Raw genomic sequence first — 20,884 nt, forward strand, 5'->3', positions numbered from 1 at the left:
GCCTTTGCCGGGAGGTGAATATTGCCTACTTGGAGGACTCTCACGCTGCCTAAAGAATCGGCCTGGTTGGGTGATTTGATGTCAATCCGACACTTGGAGAAAATGAAATATGTCATCAGAGGATCGATGAGAAAATTCTACCTGAGGTGACAGACATTTATTTTTTAAGGAACTGGACACGGTCGACTGTTAAGAGGGTTAGTTTGTAGTGCGGTTAGTTTGTTTGCTATAGTTATGAAGATAAATCTATATATACAACTATTTGGCTTTTTACCTATCTATTTTGTTTGTTTATCTGTTGATAATGTGGTTAATGTTCGTTTCATAAATTCAATAAATATATTTGCAACAAAAGGAAAATTATTCATTCAGGTGAATTCCTTTCAACTGATATTGTGAACTTCAATCATTAAAAAAAACACACAGTAAACTGTTGCCTTAATAAATCAATGATTTTATTTTGCTGTTTAAACGGCATTTTATATCTTCAGTTGAGACAAATTCGATGTGGTCCATTAATGATCTTCACCCACAAAGTGGAGTCACTTCAGTAATTAAACTGAAACCAGTTACAGCTTCACTGTTGCCCAACGAAGATTGATGGCGGCTGGAAAAAGAAAGAGTATTTTAGTATTCTCTTATTCAACAATGATGTTTCAATATCACATTGAAAACAAGTTCGACATTATTCCTCGCCTTTCCCCTTCCCCAGTGACACATCTTCACCCAACGGACCTGACCAGGACCCCCCCCCCCCCCCCCCCCACACACACACACACACACACACACACACACAGAATTCTCCAATTCCACAACCAGTTTCTGGAACATATATGGAAAAGCAACTTGGGCTGAAATAAAATTCAACAACCTTGTTTAGTGAAAATGTCATTGCTGGTGTTTATGATGTCAGAGCGTTGCCGTGGGGACTGCCGTGGTTCAAGATGGCGGCTAATCAAGGGTAATTAGGGATGGGCTATAAGAGGTGTTCATGAGAACATTACATCCCATAAACCAATATAAATGACACCAAAGCAAGGACACACCATCCATTTCAACCCCATTGATACTGGGAAAATGTACCTACGTTTATTTGACACGCACATTGCTGGAATTATACACGCAGCAAACTGTGTTTTGTTAATTTTTACCCAGATACTTTTATCTCTTGGATTATAAATGTAGTGGCCAATTTAAGGGTTAAAAGCCTGCAGAGATTCTGGGCACGATTTAACGGCCGCGTTGCGCCAGACGGAAATCCGTGCGAACCGATTAGATCGCGGAGATTCCGAAATCAGGAACCAGTCTTTCCAATCTAACCGGCCGGCTCCTGTCAATGATATCCCACCGCAGCATGGCGAGAAATCAATAATCTACAATTACAGCCAATCTCCATCCTATTAACAGGAAGGATCTTCGATCTAACGGTCTCCTGTGATTTAACCGGCTCCTCTGCGAGTGGTTATGACGGTGCCATTTAGTACACCTCATGAAAAACGCGAAGCCAGTGAACTGGTTGCTGTGGGGACTGGAGGAGATGAGTAGTCAGCTTGAGAAATGGGCAGTTAGCCCGAGGCCCCCTGCGGGGGGCTGCTGCCCAGTGCCTCAGGGGGAGGGTCCTGTGAGGGAAGCGGGCCTGGGTGGCGGGTCAGCCTCCATCAGCAGGGATTGCCCCTGTGCTGGGGACACAAGTGATCCAACGCCTGCAGGTCCGGCGTGTCACCACCCCCGGATCGTCTATACCAGTAACGGGGGCAGCTCTGGCTGCTTCTTGCCTGTCTGTCCCACCGACTAACCCCAGGACAGAGCCCCGTCTGTGGTAATATGGTGAAGGTCACTTTAACTCCCACTGACTGTGGCGGCCTCTGGCAGCACAGCTGAAGGCTATTGCTAAAAGGGAATTGGTAATTCTAGTAATGTGAACACCGCAAATCTCCCAAGTGGATTCCTGTGGGTAGACGTGCCATGTCACAGGCGAGTGTTACTGACTAGCATCCCAATCAGAGTTGGGTACAGTACCAGCTAAATCTCTGGTGGATGTGTGTGGACCAGGGAGGGAACCCTGCGGTCCAGGTACTGTTATCAGCAAGGAGGGAACCCTGCGGTCCAGGTACTGTTATCAGCAAGGAGGGAACCAGGGAGGGAACCCTGCGGTCAGGTACTGTTATCAGCAAGGAGGGAACCCTGCGGTCAGGTACTGTTATCAGCAAGTGTCTGGAGTACAGGGTCTGGGTCCGGTGCCCAGGGGCCCTCTCTGCAGCCAGGAGTCCGTGTGAAGGACATGTTGGATGGCACCATGAGGGATGGCAGAGGGGTGTGAGGGTGGGGAAGCTTGGGGGAGAAGTAGGTCCTGGGTGGAAGCCATAACTGATTGTCAGTCACTCGCTCTCTCCAATTCCTTACTGATATCACAGAATTGGGTGATGTTGTGGACCCTGCAGAAGCTGCCCTCGCTGTTTGTGTTGGCAGGCCAGGTGGCCAGGTGCCGAGTAGGCAGCGACAGAGGCTCGGGGGGAAGGCGCATGTGCAGCGTCCCAGAGGACCCAGCCGCCCATCAGGACAGGGAGAGACCCAGACCGGGAGGATAGTGATGGTCCAAGCTGTACAGGTATCGCTGGTCATTCGAACAGATGTCATACAGCATGTTCTGGAGGCGGCTCCGCCTCACAAGGTGATGGTGCAGCAACTGTGCCATATCCTTGTGGACGTGGCTCCACATGGGGGAGGAGGCTACCCGCTCCCGGTGGCCGTAAGGTTACCGCAGCCCTGAACCTCAACGCCTCAGGGTCATTCCAGGGCTCAAGCGGGAACTTGTACAGTAGCTCACAGGCTGCACCACTGGCAGAGATCCTGCGGGAGAAAGCCATGTGGTCAGTGGGAGGGAAGGATCACAATGCTGGCATTAATAACTCACGTGTGACCCGTCAACTGATGGGGGCCGGTGGATACTCACCTACGGCGGGCCTGAAGCAGGTGGGGCATCATTACGTGCCCTAATTAACGTTAGATACCATTGACAGTCTCACCGGGTCAGCCGACGGGAAACATCTAGCTGTTCCCGCTCTCTACCACACTGAGAAACGTTTCCCTTCGATCGCGCCCACTGATTTGTTTTATCTTGAGGAGATGGTGTCAGTGCTGGGGTGAAGGTCAGAGGGAGAGGGAGACATTTTGAGAAGATGTGGAGAGAGGCATTTTGGAGAAAGCTGGTGGAGAGACAGACTGCGGGATTCTCCATCGGCGGGTTCCTCCACTTCACCGGCATCGCATCCCCGCCCGCAGGTTTCCCGATGACACGGGGGTGGCCATAATAGAAAATCCCATTGGCCGGCTGAGGGAACAGAGAATCCCGCTGCCAGGGGGGGGGCGCACCGCGCTGAAAACCGGGGCTGATGGGACGGAGAATCTCACGCAGGGTGTTTTGGAGAAAAAGCTTCTGGAAGTTAAGCCTGATCTCTGTCTGACAAACCATTGTTTTTCTTGTGTGACCAGAGAGGCCGTTTTCTTTCTCAGACAGCTGTCAAAGTGACAATATTTCAAACAGAGAGCACCTTGCCTGGAGACAAGCAAAAGACTGAACGAACTCACGTTAAAGCAGCTTTTTGAATCCATTCAACTAAAGTTTAAAGGGGTTCTCAAGAACCAGGACCTGCTTTGTAATGACAGTGAATTTAGACCTTGCTTGTTTAAGCAGGATTGAGAGCAGTATGTGTGAGTGCGATCTACCTGCCACGTCCCACCGGAACAGGACACAACACGGCCGGTAGATCCCGGAGAGGCCTGGTCGCGGACTTGTCCAGCTCGCCACGCCTCACAGGATCTAACGGGATCTCACGAGATGTCTCAACCTGGATCACGCCACGATGGACGGGATTTGTATTTGGCAAATATGCAAATTAAAAGGAGCAGCTAGTCTCACTTTAAGATGCACTCACCTGATCTACTCAAGGTGTTGGGATTGAATCCCTTTGCCACAGAGACCCCGACCAACGCTGGTTAGCACTGCTGTCCACTATCAGGGACCAGCTGCACCAGCACTTGGGGGGAGTCTCCCAGTGCATTGGGGAGACCTGGGTGTTTGGGCTCTGAGCACCCTGGCAGTGCCATCTGGGCATCACCCTGGCAGTGCCAGCCTGGCACCCTGGTAGTTCCCCTGCCAATCTGGCAGTACCAAGGTGCCTGCATAGCATTTTGCCCCTGCTTGAGATTGGGTCTGAGTGCCCTTCCCTTATTAGGTGTGGTGTGGGGGCTCGATGATCACCTTATAGGTGTTTGGGGGGGGGGCTTGGTGAGCGGAGCCCCTCAGCAGGAAGTGAGACTAAGAGTGGCCTAGGCAGGACGTTCCCCACCAAGGCCGCAAAATAAAACCAAGTCCCATGAGATAGCAGCGTCTTTCCCCGTGCTGCCAACACTAGGAAACACATAGCTAAACATGCTCAACATGGAGCTCGATATCGTTTCTGTCAAATCGCACACTGCATTTTCTTGTTATTTAATGGGAAATTGAATGGTAGTTTTAAGGTTGCATGTAAATGATTCCTTTTGGATTTGAAGATAAGAAGTTTAATATTGTCGTTGTAATAGGCTTTGTTTTGAAATAAATCAGCCCGATTTCTTCCCACAATCACTCCTGGAGCAAATTGACCTTTCATAGAACATAGAACATAGAACAGTACAGCACAGAACAGGCCCTTCGGCCCTCAATGTTGTGCCGAGCCATGATCACCCTACTCAAACCCACGTATCCACCCTATACCCGAAACCCAACAACCCCCCCCCCCCATTAACCTTACTTTTATTAGGACACTACGGGCAATTTAGCATGGCCAATCCACCTAACCCGCACATCTTTGGACTGTGGGAGGAAACCGGAGCACCCGGAGGAAACCCACGCACACAGGGGGAGGACGTGCAGACTCCACACAGACAGTGACCCAGCCGGGAATCGAACCTGGGACCCTGGAGCTGTGAAGCATTTATGCTAACCACCATGCTACCCTGCTGCATTTCCACACAATCTTTCAAATAAAATAAAATATTGTCAGTCTAGTATCCCAGCCACTTGTTGGGATTTGGTTAGAGATCATAATGGTCTACATTGGTATTTTACACAACCTCAATATTACTGTTTTCCACAGAATACCTGTTTTGAATTGTTATTTAGGTTATTAAGCAAGCCTACCTTCTGCTTTCTCATTTGGCCCAGTTGCAACATTCACAGGAAGAATCAAAGACTAATCCAGAAGCACAACTTTCCACGTAGGTCCTTCCATTGGCACATTGATAAAACTTGCTCTTGTCTTTTGGATCAGCGTAGGTACCGTTAGCTTTGCCAGCGCAGAACCCGCTGCCACCACCACCACCGCCTCCACCACCTCCACCTCCACCTCCACCACCTCCACCACCACCACCGCTGCCTCCACCTCCACCTCCACCTCCACCGCCGCCACTAGGAGCCTGAGTCGGAGGGACAGCCGGCTTCAGTGTTGTTTTAGATGGAACACAAGCTGGAAGGAAATAATATTCACAAACTCATTTCTTGCTTCAAAGTTAGAAGCAACCGAAGATAAACTTTGTAAAGCCAAAGGCTGTTGCTGCATTGAAAATCTCCCGGTGGAAATCAATTCTTGAACATTCAGTTCAATAAGAGTTACTGAGGAATCCTTGTCAAACATCCAATTCTATCTGGAGTCTATGTGCTGGAGTGAAAATTTTGAAGTGTGATTTAATTGTAGGTTTATTCTAAGTCAAGTTACACAAAATATGTGGCAGATGTTCGTGAAACTGTCTGATTTTTTAAAAACTTGATAAATTTGCATTACAAAACATTATCCTTTTACGTGACACAATAGTACGAAATGCCTCGTCAATTTATTTAACTATCAATACACACTGGATGCAGCAACCAATACAGATTCATAGTCTGTTAATAGTTTTGAATGTTATGAAGACATGTTGTGTAAAGTATTAATTTATAATTGCATTCATGTGTATTAAATCTTTTTGAAATGGTTTAGTTTCCTCAGCAAAGGACACTGGCTTACAGCAGCTACTGAACTGCATTTATAAAGGACACATGTTATTTCTTTCGGAGACCTGGAGATCTCAGACTGAGGTCACATAATCTAGCTCTGGGTGAAAAGATATTGAATTTTGCACAGTCAAAGAGAGACGTGTCTGGGTCAACTGCTGAACCCCATCACTCTTCCTAAGAAAAGAAATCACTCATCAAGTCTCAGTTGCCTGACATTTGAAAATCCCCCCAGAAGATACTATTGCTGCAGACCAGGAGTTTTAAAAGGAGAATTCTGAATCAAAACCACAGAATCCAGGAGGAAAAAACACCAAGAACCAGCAGTTATTGTGGACCAGGGCCCTTCAGCTGCAAACAAGCATCTGGTTACCGCCATGATCTTTTTCACTGGCTCTACACAGTATTTGGCCAAGTTGTGATGCTTTGCTGAATCTTATTGCCTGCTTGTACTGGGCTGGGGATGCAGTTTGCTGGATTGTGTGTGTTGTACATTGGTTGGACTGGCTGAGAAATTATGTTGTATTTTGAGGCCAATCAACTAAATAGACGAACAGAAATTAACTGAGGGATAATTTAAAAGGGAACAAAGAGGAATGGAAACATAAAAAAACATTAAATCAAAATGTGAAAACTGGGGTCGGTAAGGCAGACCAATCCCTGCGGTGCCCACCGAGCATGGAAGGCCTCGACTCTGCCCGTGGACATCACAGGTTCCCCCTCAAGTGACACCCAGCTGCGATTAAAGTCGCAAAAGGGGGGTAGGCAATCTGGACAGATGGCCCCCCTCTGTCGCCTGCTGCCTGGATCTGTTTAGGGGCTGGTTTAGCTCACCAGGGGCTGGTTTAGCTCACCAGGGGCTGGTTTAGCTCACCAGGCTAAACCGCTGGCTTTTAAAGCAGACCAAGCAGGCCAGCAGCACGGTTCGATTCCCGTACCAGCCTCCCCGGACAGGCGCCGGAATGTGGCGACTAGGGGCTTTTCACAGTAACTTCATTGAAGCCTACTCGTGACAATAAGCAATTTTCATTTTCATTTTCATTTCATTATGGCAAGCTTCTGGCTGAGGAATGATTGCCGGGATATTAGTATGTCTAAACAATAACTGTTTTATTGGGTTTAACTGAACAACATTTAGATACACATATCTGGGTGTTACTGTCTGGAAGCTAAGAGCATTCTCATTCTCAAACATAGTTAGTGTCTCTTGCAGCATCAGTATGGGCAGTGCTATTTATGCAGTCCCGCACATTAACCCTTACAACCCTATTACTACAATGCATATTGCTTCTCATTAGTGAGTGGACATATTTGTTAATTTTAAACCTCCTGTTTGTAATTTCTGCATTTTACCTGAGTGAGTTTTGGAAATAAAGTTGACTTTTTACTTGTTAACTTAAGGATCCTGGCTGGCATATTTCTTGCACCAAGTTGCATACAGTTAGATACATATTAAATTGGCAATTATCCCCCCATTTCAATCCAAAAGTCATTATAACCAATTAAGGAATGAGACAGAGAGAGGAATCAATTTACTTCTGCAACCTGGGGTATAACAAAACATTAACATGTTTCAATGTTTAAATAATGCGCCTCATCTTGTTTTAGGTACTTTTATTTGTGGACGCTTAGCAATCTATTAATCAGATTTCTCAAACACTAACAATGTTGAAATTGAAAAAGGTTTAGATAAAGCAAATAGTTTCTCTGTTGTAGCAATTATTAGTTGCTGTCCATGCTGACTTTGTGGCAGAAATGAATAATCAGCTCCAAGTGTAAAGAATCCCGATATTTACCTGTAGAAATTCCAAGTCCAGTGTGCAGCGCATTAACGAGAGGATACGGCCCTTGGTTGCAGAAAGAACCAGAGAAATCATCCATAGCCAGGGTCCACACCATAGCTCCTCCAAAGTTGTTCTTTTTCAGCCACTCTGCCTGAATGACATTGTTCACAATTTCAACTCACAAATCCTTGCTTGCAAGCAATTGCTACTCCAAATAAAACTTATGCTCCTCGGGGTCAGTGTTGGGGCCCTTGTCTTTCCTCATTAATGACCTAGGCCTTGGATTACAGGACACAATTTCAAATTTGGCGGAAGATGCAAAACTTGAAAGCATTGTGAACTGTGAGGCTGATAGTGCAGGACTTCGAAAGGCCATCGGCAAGTTGGGGGAATGCGGCGGGGGGGGGGGGGGGGGGGGGGGCAGGTGGAAGGTGAGGATCAATGCAGAGAAATGTGAAATAATTCACTTTAATTGGAGGAACTTAGAGAGACAATGGAAAATAAAGGGTCCATCATCAATAGGGGTGCAGGAGGAGAGGGACATGGGTCTATGTGTGCATAAGTCATTGAATTCAGCAAGACAGGTTGAGAGCTGTATATAAACACATGTTGTCTTGGGCTATAGAAACCTGTTACAAATATATGAATATTCAATGAGGAGGGAACATAGTACGGGGAAGCCCTATAATTACACTTAAATTTATTAATATCTATTGAAATGTGGTTCCCATCATTACGTCACGGGCGAGGGGTGTGAAAACTCGGGAAATGAGATCACTCCAGTGTGACAAATGGAGGAGTGTAGGAACATTGGATTCTCAGTATTGGGCAATTTAAGTGTTAAACGCCTGGGGTTGGAATGTGTTTGACTGCAGTGGTCATGTTTTTGTATAAAGAATTCTGTTTTACAGGGCCTGGGTGGTTTTAGCTCCAACAGGTGAAAATTGATGAAGAAATATGTTTTTCGTGGTTTGCCTGAGGAAGTTCTTGGGAAGTCAATTTGTTTTTAGTCCCTGGAAAGTTAACGTGTTTTTTAACTTGGGGAGATGAGTTAATTGCTGGATGGGGCCAAGGAAGGCAGAGAGACAGTTAGAAAGCATTAGAGGGATAGAGTTTTTGGAGAAAGGCTTTTGGAAGTTATGTCTAGTTTGGCAACCCTTGTTTTTGTTAGAACAAAAATAAAGGCAATTTCCGTTCCCAGCAGCAGAGTTTAAAAAAACGAGTGATAATATTTTAAAGCACAGCAGTCTTTTCTGAAGACAAGGAAGAGGATGAAACAACCCAGAACAAGCAGCTATTTGGAGACATTCAGCCAGAGTCTGAAAGGGTTCTAACAAGAACCAAAATCTGTTCTGTAAAGCCAGTACTACTCTATGCCCTACAGACGTTTAATTTGAATTGACAACTGTCTTTCCGCACAGTATTAAATAGAATAAAATATTGGGGTTTTGGTCCAGTATCCTGGCCACTGCTGGGGCCACTGTTGCTGGATGTTGGGCCCCATACCCCTATTTATGCTGACAGCTAACACTGGCTCAAAATCATCGTCTACATAATTAAATACAAAAAACTGCTTCCAATTTAAAAACAATTACTAACAGGGCCTCTGGTAGCTTTGTTTGAATACAGCTTCATTTGACTTCTGTCATAGGCCAGAATACATGGAAATATTTAGTATAATGGCATATATAAAACTGATATTCCAAATATCATTGATGTTGCTCTGTAGGTATCTGTGAAGTGAGTAATTTCAGAAAATGTCTGTGTTTCTGTCATTGATTGTAGCTTGCCACAAAGAGGTGAGTTGACAGAAGTGTGAACCTTCCCAACACACTTACATAAGAGGCGGAATCAGGAATAAAAATGGTTAAAACACATCAAACAAGATATCTCATCCAAGACACATGCTCCAACAATCGTATGTCTAATGCTGTAATGTTCCAGCTAATTAATTGATGGGGCGGCACAGTAACACAGTGTTTAGCACTGTTGCTTCACAGCTTCAGGGTCCCAGGTTCGATCACCGGCTTGGGTCACTGTCTGTGCGGAGTCCGCATGTTCGCCCCGTGTCTGCGTGGGTTTCCTCCGGGTGCTCCGGTTTCCTCCCACAGTCCAAAGATGTACAGGTTAGGTGGATTGACCATGCTGAATTGCTCTCAACTAAGATGGTGTTACTGGGTTACGGAGATAGGGTGGAGGTGTGAGCTTAAGTGGGGTGCTCTTTCCAAGGGCCGGTGCAGACTTGATGGGCCAAATGGCCTACTCCTTTACTGTAAATTCTATTGTATAACATCAAGATTCTAATGCTGAATGCGGCAGGCTAGCTGTATATTAAAACAAATATTCCTTCAAACCACCAAATAGAAAATGTAGAACATCGAAGTTACCTTGATTGCAAAGCTTTTCACGTTGTCATATCCAACCCATTCCCTCCCTTTATAAGCATATGGAACCATCTGTGGAGCATCCCATGCTGAAGAGCCGCTTTTTAAAAATAAGCAGATCTGTGAGAAGAGTGAGACATTAGGATTCAAATCATCAGTGGACACAAATGGGCAGTGATTTGTGATGCTCTCAATGTACACCGAGAACCATTCTCCCTTCACTTTCTTTAATGTGCTATTCAACTGTAGTCCTCTCTAAGCACCAACCCCCACACATACAAACATCTTTGTCCAGCATGAATCTAATTGTAGATTTTACACTTCCAGGCAAAGAAACATTAAATTAAACCCACTTAAAACTACAATTTTTTTTCTAATGTTGATCCACACAAATCTACCTTTATTTTCCTAACAAAAGCTAGATTGGTTGGGGTGTAGAATTCAGTACTTGTGTGGTTAGTATTTTAGAATATAAGATGTTATGGAATAAAGAAGCTGTTTCGGTATCAGTACCTCATAATAGGACAGGATTCCGGCCTGTTTGGTGTACTTCCCAGCTGCTCCAGCACCTTCTGTAAAGGCTCGAACCCCATGGCTGGATGAGATCAGTTTGAAGGTATGGCCATAGGTAGCAAATCCAACATTCAGTTTCTCTGCCGGAGCTCCCTCTTCTTTCCAATGTATCATTGTATAGTTCTACAGAATGAAGCATGAAAGGTTCTGCTAGAAAGGCTTTGCAACCATCTGATTGATGACAGTTACCAAGGTGATATAATGAATATGATTGGATTCTATTTTCATGAACACTTACCACATTAAAGTAAAGGTTGGTGTAGTGTCTGAAATTGGGGAGAGGATAGAGCGGGCTATTCTCTCCAGTGACACTATTCCATGGTCCAAAGAAATCGTATGTCATCACGTTGAAAAAGTCCAAGATTCTGTGTGAGAAGAGATGGGTTACACAGATATCTTGTTCACTAAAATAGATGGTAATTATCTAACTCATTGAACTAATTTTCTGACCCCGACTATCACCGGGACCATCAGGTCCCAATGGACATTAATGAATTCTTGGCTGGGTTGTCACATCCTGTGTGACAGACCAGAAAATCACATCCACAGTCACTGTCTCATTGAGATAAAAGACCAATGAGAATGACATGATACTGTTGGAATAATTGGAAGCTAATGAATCATCCTGGGCACCTCTGGTCGGGAGCCTGCCCAACACGGTTTTCAAGCAAGTTTTGAAATGGCCAGCGCTTATCTGGTACAAACCAATTCCTAAACAGACTCATTCACCCATTGTCAAACCTAAAGAGAACGATTCTGGATCAATGGGTGGAACCATTGACACTCAGGGTCGACCACGTGCCTCTCTATTACACTGTCCCCACTGCTTCCCTGTCTCTGGAATGCAGCAGGGACCAGAATGGACGTAGGAAATATAAGACTGGATTCTCCTTTTACGCGGCTGCATCGGGCGGATGCTCCGGACATAGCCTCATAATCGGAGGATCCAACCCATAGTCTCTGCAGAGCAAAGTGCAGCAGAATCTATCATTTTTACATCGCAATCCAACTGATGAGAAACAACTGTACATTCAGCGATCTAAATGAGAAAATAAAGTCAAAAGGTGATGGACAAAAGATGATTGATAAGTGCGGATCTCAATGCGTGGCATTCATTTTTTAAACTTAGAAATATCCCTTTCACAAAAAAAAAAGAGGAACCATTTCTTCCTGTTTAGAAACAGCATTTATCACTCAATCAAAACTCAGTACATCTGGTGATACTCTAATTGCTCTTTCTGGGGATTTGGTGCGAGTTTGTTGGTTGCTGCATTTACAGACACTGCAGCCGTGTCTACATTGCTCCGACATACTGAAGCAGTGAAACATGGTGCATCGTTCAAATTCTTTCTTCTATTATTCTCCTTCTGCTTTTCATACTTTACTGTTCATTGAAGAAAAGACAAATTTGTCGAACTTTCTGGACATTATCCAAGTTGTAAACACAGAATAACTGGGACACTCCCAGCCAATAACCAAACTATCAAACCCAAGACACTGCAAGAAGCTAAACTCACATTCGAGTAGATAAATTCAACCTCTCTCTCTCATCATCTCCCCTGAACCCTGTCTCTCCCTCTTTCACCCTGCCGCCTCTGTCCCTCTCTCCTCTCTGCCTGTATTCACCTTCCTCTCTGTCACTTTGCTTTAACAACAAGCAGAGTTCAAAAAGGGTTTTTTATACGATTCACTATCTCTTTGGCCAAATACAGTTCCACAGGCTCTGCACAATAAACTAATCATTACTGATGTCTATCTTTGACCCTGAACACTGAGAGGCAGTTAGCTGAGTAGAGATTGGAAGCAGAGCCCAATTCCATCTGGGGCAGCATGGTAGCAGAAGTGGATAGAACTGTGGCTTCACAGCTCCAGGGTCCCAGGTTCGATTCCCCACTGGGTCACTGTCTGTGTGGAGTCTCCACGTTCTCCCCGTGCCTGCATGGGTTTCCCCCGGGTGCTCTGGTTTCCTCCCACAGTCCAAAGATGTGCAGGTTAGGTGGATTGGCCATGATAAATTGTCCTTAGTGACCAAAACGATTAGGAGGGGTTATTGGGTCACGGGGATAGGGTGGAAGTGAGGGCTTAAGTGGGTCGGTGCAGACTCGATGGGCCGAATGGCCTCTTTCTGCACTGTATGTTCTATCCTCGCATGATGACACGATGCTTGCACTTTATGTTGGAGGTTACAGGACAGAATGGAAATACCAAGAACAATCTTAGCACCTCTAACATTGCCTCAGCAGAATTCAGCCAACTCAATGCCAACTGGAGATTGAATGGAGGGCTTTGCAAGTCTGGATGGCTCAGCTGCTAACTAGTTAAACAACTGAACTAGCAAGGGAGCACAAAACTTTTTATGTATAAATCTGAGCTAGTTACAGTGCAGACTTTGTTTGCACTGAGTGCTGAATTTGGGTGCATCTGAGTGCTATAGTGAGAGTTGGTGACTGAGGGATATTCAGGGTTTATTTTTTATTTTTATCTAAAGTCTAGTCTTTCTTTTATTTAGTTTATTAACTTAAAAAGTTGCTGTTTGATTGAGAAGAAGGTGAATTTTCAATTAGCTTTAAACAAAGGTTCTACTTGTAGGTACTTGCAGCTGAAGCGTGTTAATTAGTTAATTGAATTAGGCCAGTTTTCAGAGGCTAGAGTCACAGTATAAATCTGAGCTAGTTACAGTGCAGACTTTCTTTGCACTGAGTACTGAATTTGGGTGCATTTGAGTGCTATAGTGAGAGTTTGGTGACTGAGGGAGTGCTGAATTTGGGTGCATTTGAGTGCTATAGTGAGAGTTTGGTGACTGAGGGAGTTAGATGAGGAGGGAGTAAAGTGCTCCTTTCATTTTGTTTCCGACATTTCCTCAAAGAGCGAGAAGGGAGCTGGGAGTTTACAGAGACTGCAGCTGACTGGGAGCAGAGTCGGAGGGCGGAGGTCCAGTTGGTCCACAGGGCTACTATATTCTGTAAGGTAAGAGGGGATGGAGGCTAGGGCAGTTGCATGCTCCTGCTGTAGGATGTGGGTGGTGAGGGATACCACCGGTGTCCCCGTTGACTATACCTATGGGAAGTGCACCAATTCCAGCTCCTCAGAGACCATGTTAGGGAACTGGAGCTGGAGCTGGATGAAGTTCAGATCAGCCGGGAGGCAGAGGGGGTTATAGAGAAGAGTTACAGGGAGGTAGCCACATCCAAGGTGCAAGACAAGAGTAGCTGGGTTAGAGTCAGGGGAAGGAAAACGAACGGGCAGACAGTGCAGGGATCCCTCGTGGCCGTTCCCCTTCAAAACAGGTATACCATTTTGGATGCTGTTGGGGGGGAGGACCTACCGGGGGAAGGCCCACGCAGCCAGGTCTCTGGCACTGAGTCTGGCACTGGGGCTCAGAAGGGAAGGGGGGAGAATAGAAAAGCAATAGTAATAGGAGACTCAATGGTTAGGGGAATGGATAGGGGATTCTGTGGTCGTGAGCCAGACTCCCGGAAGGTATGTTCCTCCCGGGTGCCAGGGCCAGGGATGTCTCAGATCCTGTCTTCAGGATCCTTAAGGGGGAGGGTGAGCAGCCAGAAGTCGTGGTGCACATTGGTACCAACGACGTAGGTAGGAAAAGGGGTGTGGATGTAATAAACGAGTTTAGGGATGTCGGCTGGAAATTAAAAGCCAGGACAGACAGAGTTGTCATCTCTGTGATAGCGAGGCTAGGAATAGGGAGAGAGTGCAGTTGAACACATGGCTGCAGGAATGGTGTAGGAGGGAGGGCTTCAGGTATTTGGATAATTGGAGCGCATTCTGGGGAAGGTGGGACCTGTACAAGCAGGACGAGTTGCATCCGAACCAGAGGGGCACCAATATCCTGGGAGGGAGGTTTTCTAGTACTCTTCGGGAGGGTTTAAACTAATTTGGCAGGGGAATGGGAACCGGACTTGCAGTCCAGCAACTAAGGTAGCCAATGTTCAGGACGTCAAAACGTGTAGTGAGGCAGTGGGGAAGATAACACTGACTTGCATGCACAGCAATGGGTTGAAGTGTGTACACTTCAACGCAAGAAGCATCAGGAATAAGGTGGGTGAACTTAAGGCATGGATCGGTACTTGGGACTACGATGTGGTGGCCATCACGGAAACTTGGACAGAAGAGGGGCAGAAATGGTTGTTGGAGGTTCCTGGTTACAGATGTTTCAAAAAGATTTGGGAGGGTGGTAAAAAAGGGTGGGGGGTTGCATTGTTAATTAGAGATAGAATAACAGCTGCAGAAAGGCAGTTCGAGGAGGATCTGCCTACTGAGGTAATATGGGTTGAAGTCAGAAATAGGAAAGGAGCAGTTACCTTCTTGGAAGTTTTCTATAGGCCCCCCCCAATAGCAGCAGAGATATGGAGGAACAGATTGGGAAACAGATTTTGGAAAGGTGCAGAAGTCACAGGGTAGTAGACATGGGTGACTTCAACTTCCCAAATGTTGAGTGGAAACTCTTTAGATCAAATAGTTTGGATGGGGTGGTGTTTGTGCAGTGTGTCCAGGAAGCTTTTCTAACACAGTATGTAGATTGTCTAACCACAGGGGAGGCCATATTGGATTTAGTACTTGGTAATGAACCAGGGCAAGATTTGTTAGTGGGGGAGCATTCTGGAGATAGTGACCACAATTCTGTGACTTTCACTTTAGTAATGGAGAGGGATAGGTGCATGCAACAGGGCAAGGTTTACAATTGGGGGAAGGGTAAATGCGATGCTGTCAGACAAGAACTGAAGTACATAAGTTGGGAACATAGGCTGTCAGGGAAGGACACAATTGAAATGTGGAACTTATTCAAGGAACAGATACTACATGTCCTTGATATGTATGTCTCTGTCAGGCAGGGAAGAGATGGTCGAGTGTGGGAACCATGGTTGACAAGAGAGGTTGAATGTCTTGTTAAGAGGAAGAAGGATACTTATGTAAGGCTGAAGAAACAAGGTTCAGACAGGGCGATGGAAGGATACAAGATAGCCAGGAGAGAACTGAAGAAAGGGATTAGGAGAGCTAAGAGAGAGCATGAAAAATCTTTGGCAGGTAGAACCAAGGAAAACCCCAAGGCCTTTTACACATATGTGAGAAATATGAGAATGACTAGAGCGAGGGTGGGTCCGATCAAGGACAGTTGGATAACGAACTGGCTAACCGATAGAAGTCAGAGAGTGGTGGTGGATGGCAAATATTCAGCCTGGAGCCCAGTTACCAGTGGCGTACCGCAGGGATCAGTTCTGGGTCCTCTGCTGTTTGTGATTTTCATTAATGACTTGGATGAGGGAGTTGAAGGGTGGGCCAGTAAATTTGCAGACGATACAAAGATTGGAGGAGTTGTGGATAGTGAGGAGGGCTGTTGTCGGCTGCAAAGAGACATAGGTAGGATGCAGAGCTGGGCTGAGAAGTGGCAGATGGAGTTTAACATGAAAAGTGTGAGGTTGTCCATTTTGGAAGGACAAATATGAATGTGGAATACAGGGTTAGCGGTAGGGTTCTTGGCAATGGGGAGGAGCAGAGAGATCTTGGGGTCTATGTTCATAGACCTTTGAAAGTTGCCACTCCAGTGGATAGGGCTGTGAAGAAGGCCTATGGTGCGCTAGCGTTCATTAGCAGAGGGATTGAATTTAAGAGCCGTGAGGTGATGATGCAGCTGTACAAAACCTTGGTAAGGCCACATTTGGAGCACTGTGTGCAGTTCTGGTCACCTCATTTTAGGAAGGATGCGGAAGCTTTGGAAAAGGTGCAAAGGAGATTTACCAGGATGTTGCCTGGAATGGAGAGTAGGTCATACGAGGAAAGGTTGAGGGTGCTAGGCCTTTTCTCATTAGAACGGAGAAGGATGAGGGGCAACTTGATAGAAGTTTATAAGATGATCAGGGGAATAGATAGAGTAGACAGTCAGAGGCCTTTCCCCCGGGTGGAACAAACCATTACAAGGGGACATAAATTTAAGGTGAATGGTGGAAGATATAGGGGGGATGTCAGAGGTAGGTTATTTACCCAGAGAGTAGTGGCGGCATGGAATGCACTGCCTGCGCCGGGCGCCGGAATGTGGCGACTAGGGGCTTTTCACATTTGAAACCTGCTTGTGAAAATAAGCGATTTTCATTTTAATTTCATTTCACTTACTGTCCAAGCTGAGGGACCTCATATCGTTCAGTTACAAAACCCGGTGCGGCAGAAACTGCAGCTGAGATCAGCAGGCGGGATTGTCCAGAGCTTTTTGCCTCAGCTTCAAAGGCAGCCAGCATTTCCTAGAAAATTCATAAACTTTCTCTTATTGACACATCCTCACCAAATGGAGGGTTTCAAACACAGACTAAAGAATTGTTCAGTTTCATATAACGTATCCATGGCCAAGTGTCACACAATATTGTATCTAATCTAAGGGTAAAGTCAGAGGTAGGACCAGGTTTAAACGGAGCCCAGATTGATAACTCTTACTGCACAGTCGCCAGCACAGTGATTAATGAGGATTCTATCCAATTACTTTCATTGTGTAAATTCACATGTTTCACATTTGAATATTCTATTTTCATGCTTCACAAATCCTGTGAAATTATTATTTAAAACGGAGTAAATTGATTTGATAAAAGCAAATTACTGGGGATGCTGGAATCTGAAACAAAAACAGAAAATGCTGGACAATCTCAGCCGGTCTGTGGAGAGAGAAGGGAGCTAACGTTTCCAGTCTGGATGGCTTTGACATAAAGTGACTCAGCCTCGAGACGTTAACTCCTTTCTCTCTCCACAGAGGGTGTCAGACCTGCTGAGATTGGCCAGTGTTTTCTGTTGGTTCAGTTGCGATCTCACTAGATGGTGAAACAGGCTAAGAGCTCTCAATAGGCCGCTGCTCCTATGTTCTGTGTCCTTAGTGAGGACCTTGAAACAAAATATAAATTTTCTAAAAGAGTTAAAAGGCGCTTTATTTCAGCTACAAGACGCGGCATTCTGCCAAAGACATTTGCTCCTACCTTTACCAACAGAGTGAAGAGATGTTTGCTTCCTCCCTCAGGATATTCCCAGTCAATGTCCAAACCATCAAACCCGTAGCCGCGCAGGAAGCTAATCACTGACGTTATGAAAATTTGTCGAGTTCCTGAAGAGGAAGCCATAGCAGAGAATCTAGAGGAGGAGAACATTAAACAAAGTCAGAACTGGAGTATTTTGGTTGCAGCAATTACCATCTGAAACTTTTAAAACGTTGAATCTTTTATAATTTCAAAATGTCACAGAATACCTACAATATAGAAGGAGACCATTTGGCCCATCGAGTCTGCACCGACCCTCTGAAAGAGTGCCCCACCCAGGGCCAATGCCCTGCCCTATCCCCATAATCCACCTCACCTGCACATCTTTGGACTGTGGGAGGAAACCGGAGCATCCAGAGGAAACCCACGCACACACGGGCAGAACGTGTAAACTCCGCACAGTCACCCGAGGCCGGAATCGAACCCAGGCCCTTGCGCTGTGAGACAGCAGTGCTAACCACTGTGCCGCCCATATGCAAGGAAAACAATCATAATTTACAAAAATACCATCTATATACTCAGCAAAAACTACAGAGTAATCATTTCCAAATCTATCTCTTTGACCCCAGATTATTTTACATTATGAACAATAGCAAAAGAAGCACATTTTACCCAAAACTACAATAAATATTTCATCTTACTTCTGAGTTCCAAAGTTCCAGCCTCCAATGGACAGGAGTGTTTTAAGGTTTCCGTTTCTGTTGTAGGAATGAAGAAATTGTTCTTTCAGAATGAGGAACATAAGTAAATGCATTTACCAACGCAACACCAAGTACTGAAAATCATTATTGTTCCAATATTTGACCGCTTTCCCCTTTTGAATTTTAATTGAAGAGAAACAGCTCAGTACAGACCAAACATCTCACAACAGGATCTACCACACAAAGAGGAGAAGGTCCATGTGGGAATGTCCCACAAACAATAAAACAATTTCTTTATTTCATTCCTTTGTGGAATGGGGGCATTTAATTTTTCGGGATGTGGGCTTTACTAGGGGCTTTTCACAGTAACTTCATTGAAGCCTACTTGTGACAATAAACGATTTTCATTTCTTTTTCATTTCATTTACTGACCAGGCCAGACATTATCGTCCATCCCTAATTGCCCTGGAGAAGATGGTGGGTTGCTGCCTGTTTGAACCACTGCAGTACATGAGGTCCATGTGGGTATAGGTACACCCACAGTGCTTTTAGGGCAGGGTTTCCAGGATTTGACCCAGCAACACTGAAGGAACAGCAATATATTTCCAAGTCAGGATGGTGAGTGACTTGGAGAGGAACCTCCAGGTGGTGGGGCTCCCAGGTATCTGCTGCCCTTGTCCTTCTAAATCAGGGGTTCTCAACCTTTTTTAACCCATGGACCCATTTTCCTCTTAATTTTTTTTTGTGGACCCCCATAGCCATTCCACAGAAAAAAAAGCTTCTTATATGCGTGGTAAACTAATCCTAAAGTCCATCTACCTTACCGTGAGGGTTGGAAACAGATTAGCGGTATTTTCGTACGTTGCCAAACTTATTCTAATATGAAAAGTAATGAAAAAAACTTTTTACTGACTAAATTGAATTAAATTACTCTAAAAATAACCAATTCATATCAAATATACACAGTTTCTAGTGATTACTGTGTTAAATCATTCATTAAACTTGTCAAGGAGAAACGTAGCATAAGCGTCAGGTCAACTGTGGGTATAAGACCATAAGGCATAGGAGTGGAAGTAAGGCCATTCGGCCCATCGAGTCCACTCCGCCATTCAATCATGGCTGATGGGCATTTCAACTCCACCTACCAGCATTCTCCCCGTAGCCCTTAATTCCTCGCGACATCAAGAATTTATCTATCTCTGCCTTGAAGCCATTTAGCGTCCCGGCCTCCACTGCACTCCGCGGCAATGAATTCCACAGGCCCACCACTCTCTGGCTGAAGAAATGTCTCCGCATTTCTGTTCTGAATTTACCCCCTCTAATTCTAAGGCTGTGCCCACGGGTCCTCGTCTCCTCGCCTAACGGAAACAGTTTCTTTGCGTCCACCCTTTCTAAGCCATGTATTATCTTGTAAGTTTCTATTAGATCTCCCCTTAACCTTCTAAACTCCAATGAATACAATCCCAGGATCCTCAGCCGTTCATCATATGTTAGACCCGCCATTCCAGGGATCATCCGTGTGAATCTCCGTTGGACACGCTCCAGTGCCAGTATGTCCTTCCTGAGATGTGGGGCCCAAAACTGGACACAGTACTCCAAATGGGGCCTAACCAGAGCCTTATAAAGGCTCAGTAGCACATCGCTGCTTTTATATTCCAACCCTCTTGAGATAAATGACAACATTGCATTCGCTTTCTTAATCACAGATTCAACCTGCATGTTTACCTTTAGGGAATCCTCGACTAGCACTCCCAGATCCCTTTGTACTTTGGCATTATGAATTTTCTCACCGTTTAGAAAGTAGTCTATGCTTGGATTCTTTTTTCCAAAGTGCAAGACCTCACATTTTCTCACGTTGAATTGCATCAGCCATTTCCTGCACCACTCTCCCAAACTGTCTAGATCCTTCTGCAGCCTCCCCACTTCCTCAGCACTACCTGCCTGACCACCTAACTTCGTATCATCGGCAAACTTTGCTAGAATGCCCCCAGTCCCTTCATCCAGATCATTAATATATATGGTGAACAGCTGCGGCCCCAACACTGAACCCTGTGGGACACCGCTGGTCACCGGCTGCCATTCCGAAAAAGAACCTTTTATCCCAACTCTCTGCCTTCTGTCAGACAGCCAATCCTCAACCCATGCCAGTAGCTCACCTCGAACACCATGGGCCCTCACCTTACTCAGCAGCCTCCTGTGTGGCACCTTATCAAAGGCCTTTTGGAAATCCAGATAGACCACATCCACTGGGTTTCCCTGGTCTAACCTACTTGTCACCTCCTCAAAGAATTCTAACAGGTTCGTCAGGCACGACCTCCCCTTACTAAATCCATGTTGACTTGTTCTAATCCGACCCTGCTCTTCCAAGAATTTAGAAATCTCATCCTTAACGATCGATTCTAGAATTTTACCAACAACCGACGTTAGGCTAATTGGCCTATAA

The 20,884-nt window shown here is 45.4% G+C and overlaps 1 protein-coding gene across 1 annotated transcript in view; it reads right to left on the reverse strand.

Annotated features, from left to right (window-relative positions):
- Nucleotides 1-433: 433 nt before the first annotated feature.
- LOC119978662 (acidic mammalian chitinase-like) overlaps nt 434-20,884 on the reverse strand; it is a 29,831-nt gene continuing 9,380 nt past the window's right edge. Inside the window, exons 4-12 of the mRNA XM_038820453.1 lie at nt 18,442-18,498; nt 17,744-17,894; nt 16,899-17,023; nt 11,011-11,137; nt 10,713-10,895; nt 10,203-10,319; nt 7,828-7,966; nt 5,183-5,507; nt 434-607 (exon numbers count right to left, since the gene is read on the reverse strand). Of these exons, the coding sequence (XP_038676381.1) occupies nt 5,194-5,507; nt 7,828-7,966; nt 10,203-10,319; nt 10,713-10,895; nt 11,011-11,137; nt 16,899-17,023; nt 17,744-17,894; nt 18,442-18,498 (1,213 nt within the window). The 3' untranslated portion in view covers nt 434-607; nt 5,183-5,193. The remainder of the gene's footprint in view (nt 608-5,182; nt 5,508-7,827; nt 7,967-10,202; nt 10,320-10,712; nt 10,896-11,010; nt 11,138-16,898; nt 17,024-17,743; nt 17,895-18,441; nt 18,499-20,884) is intronic.

Source organism: Scyliorhinus canicula, chromosome 15 (assembly GCF_902713615.1).
Source record: "Scyliorhinus canicula chromosome 15, sScyCan1.1, whole genome shotgun sequence".
Taxonomy (NCBI): Eukaryota; Metazoa; Chordata; class Chondrichthyes; order Carcharhiniformes; family Scyliorhinidae; genus Scyliorhinus; species Scyliorhinus canicula.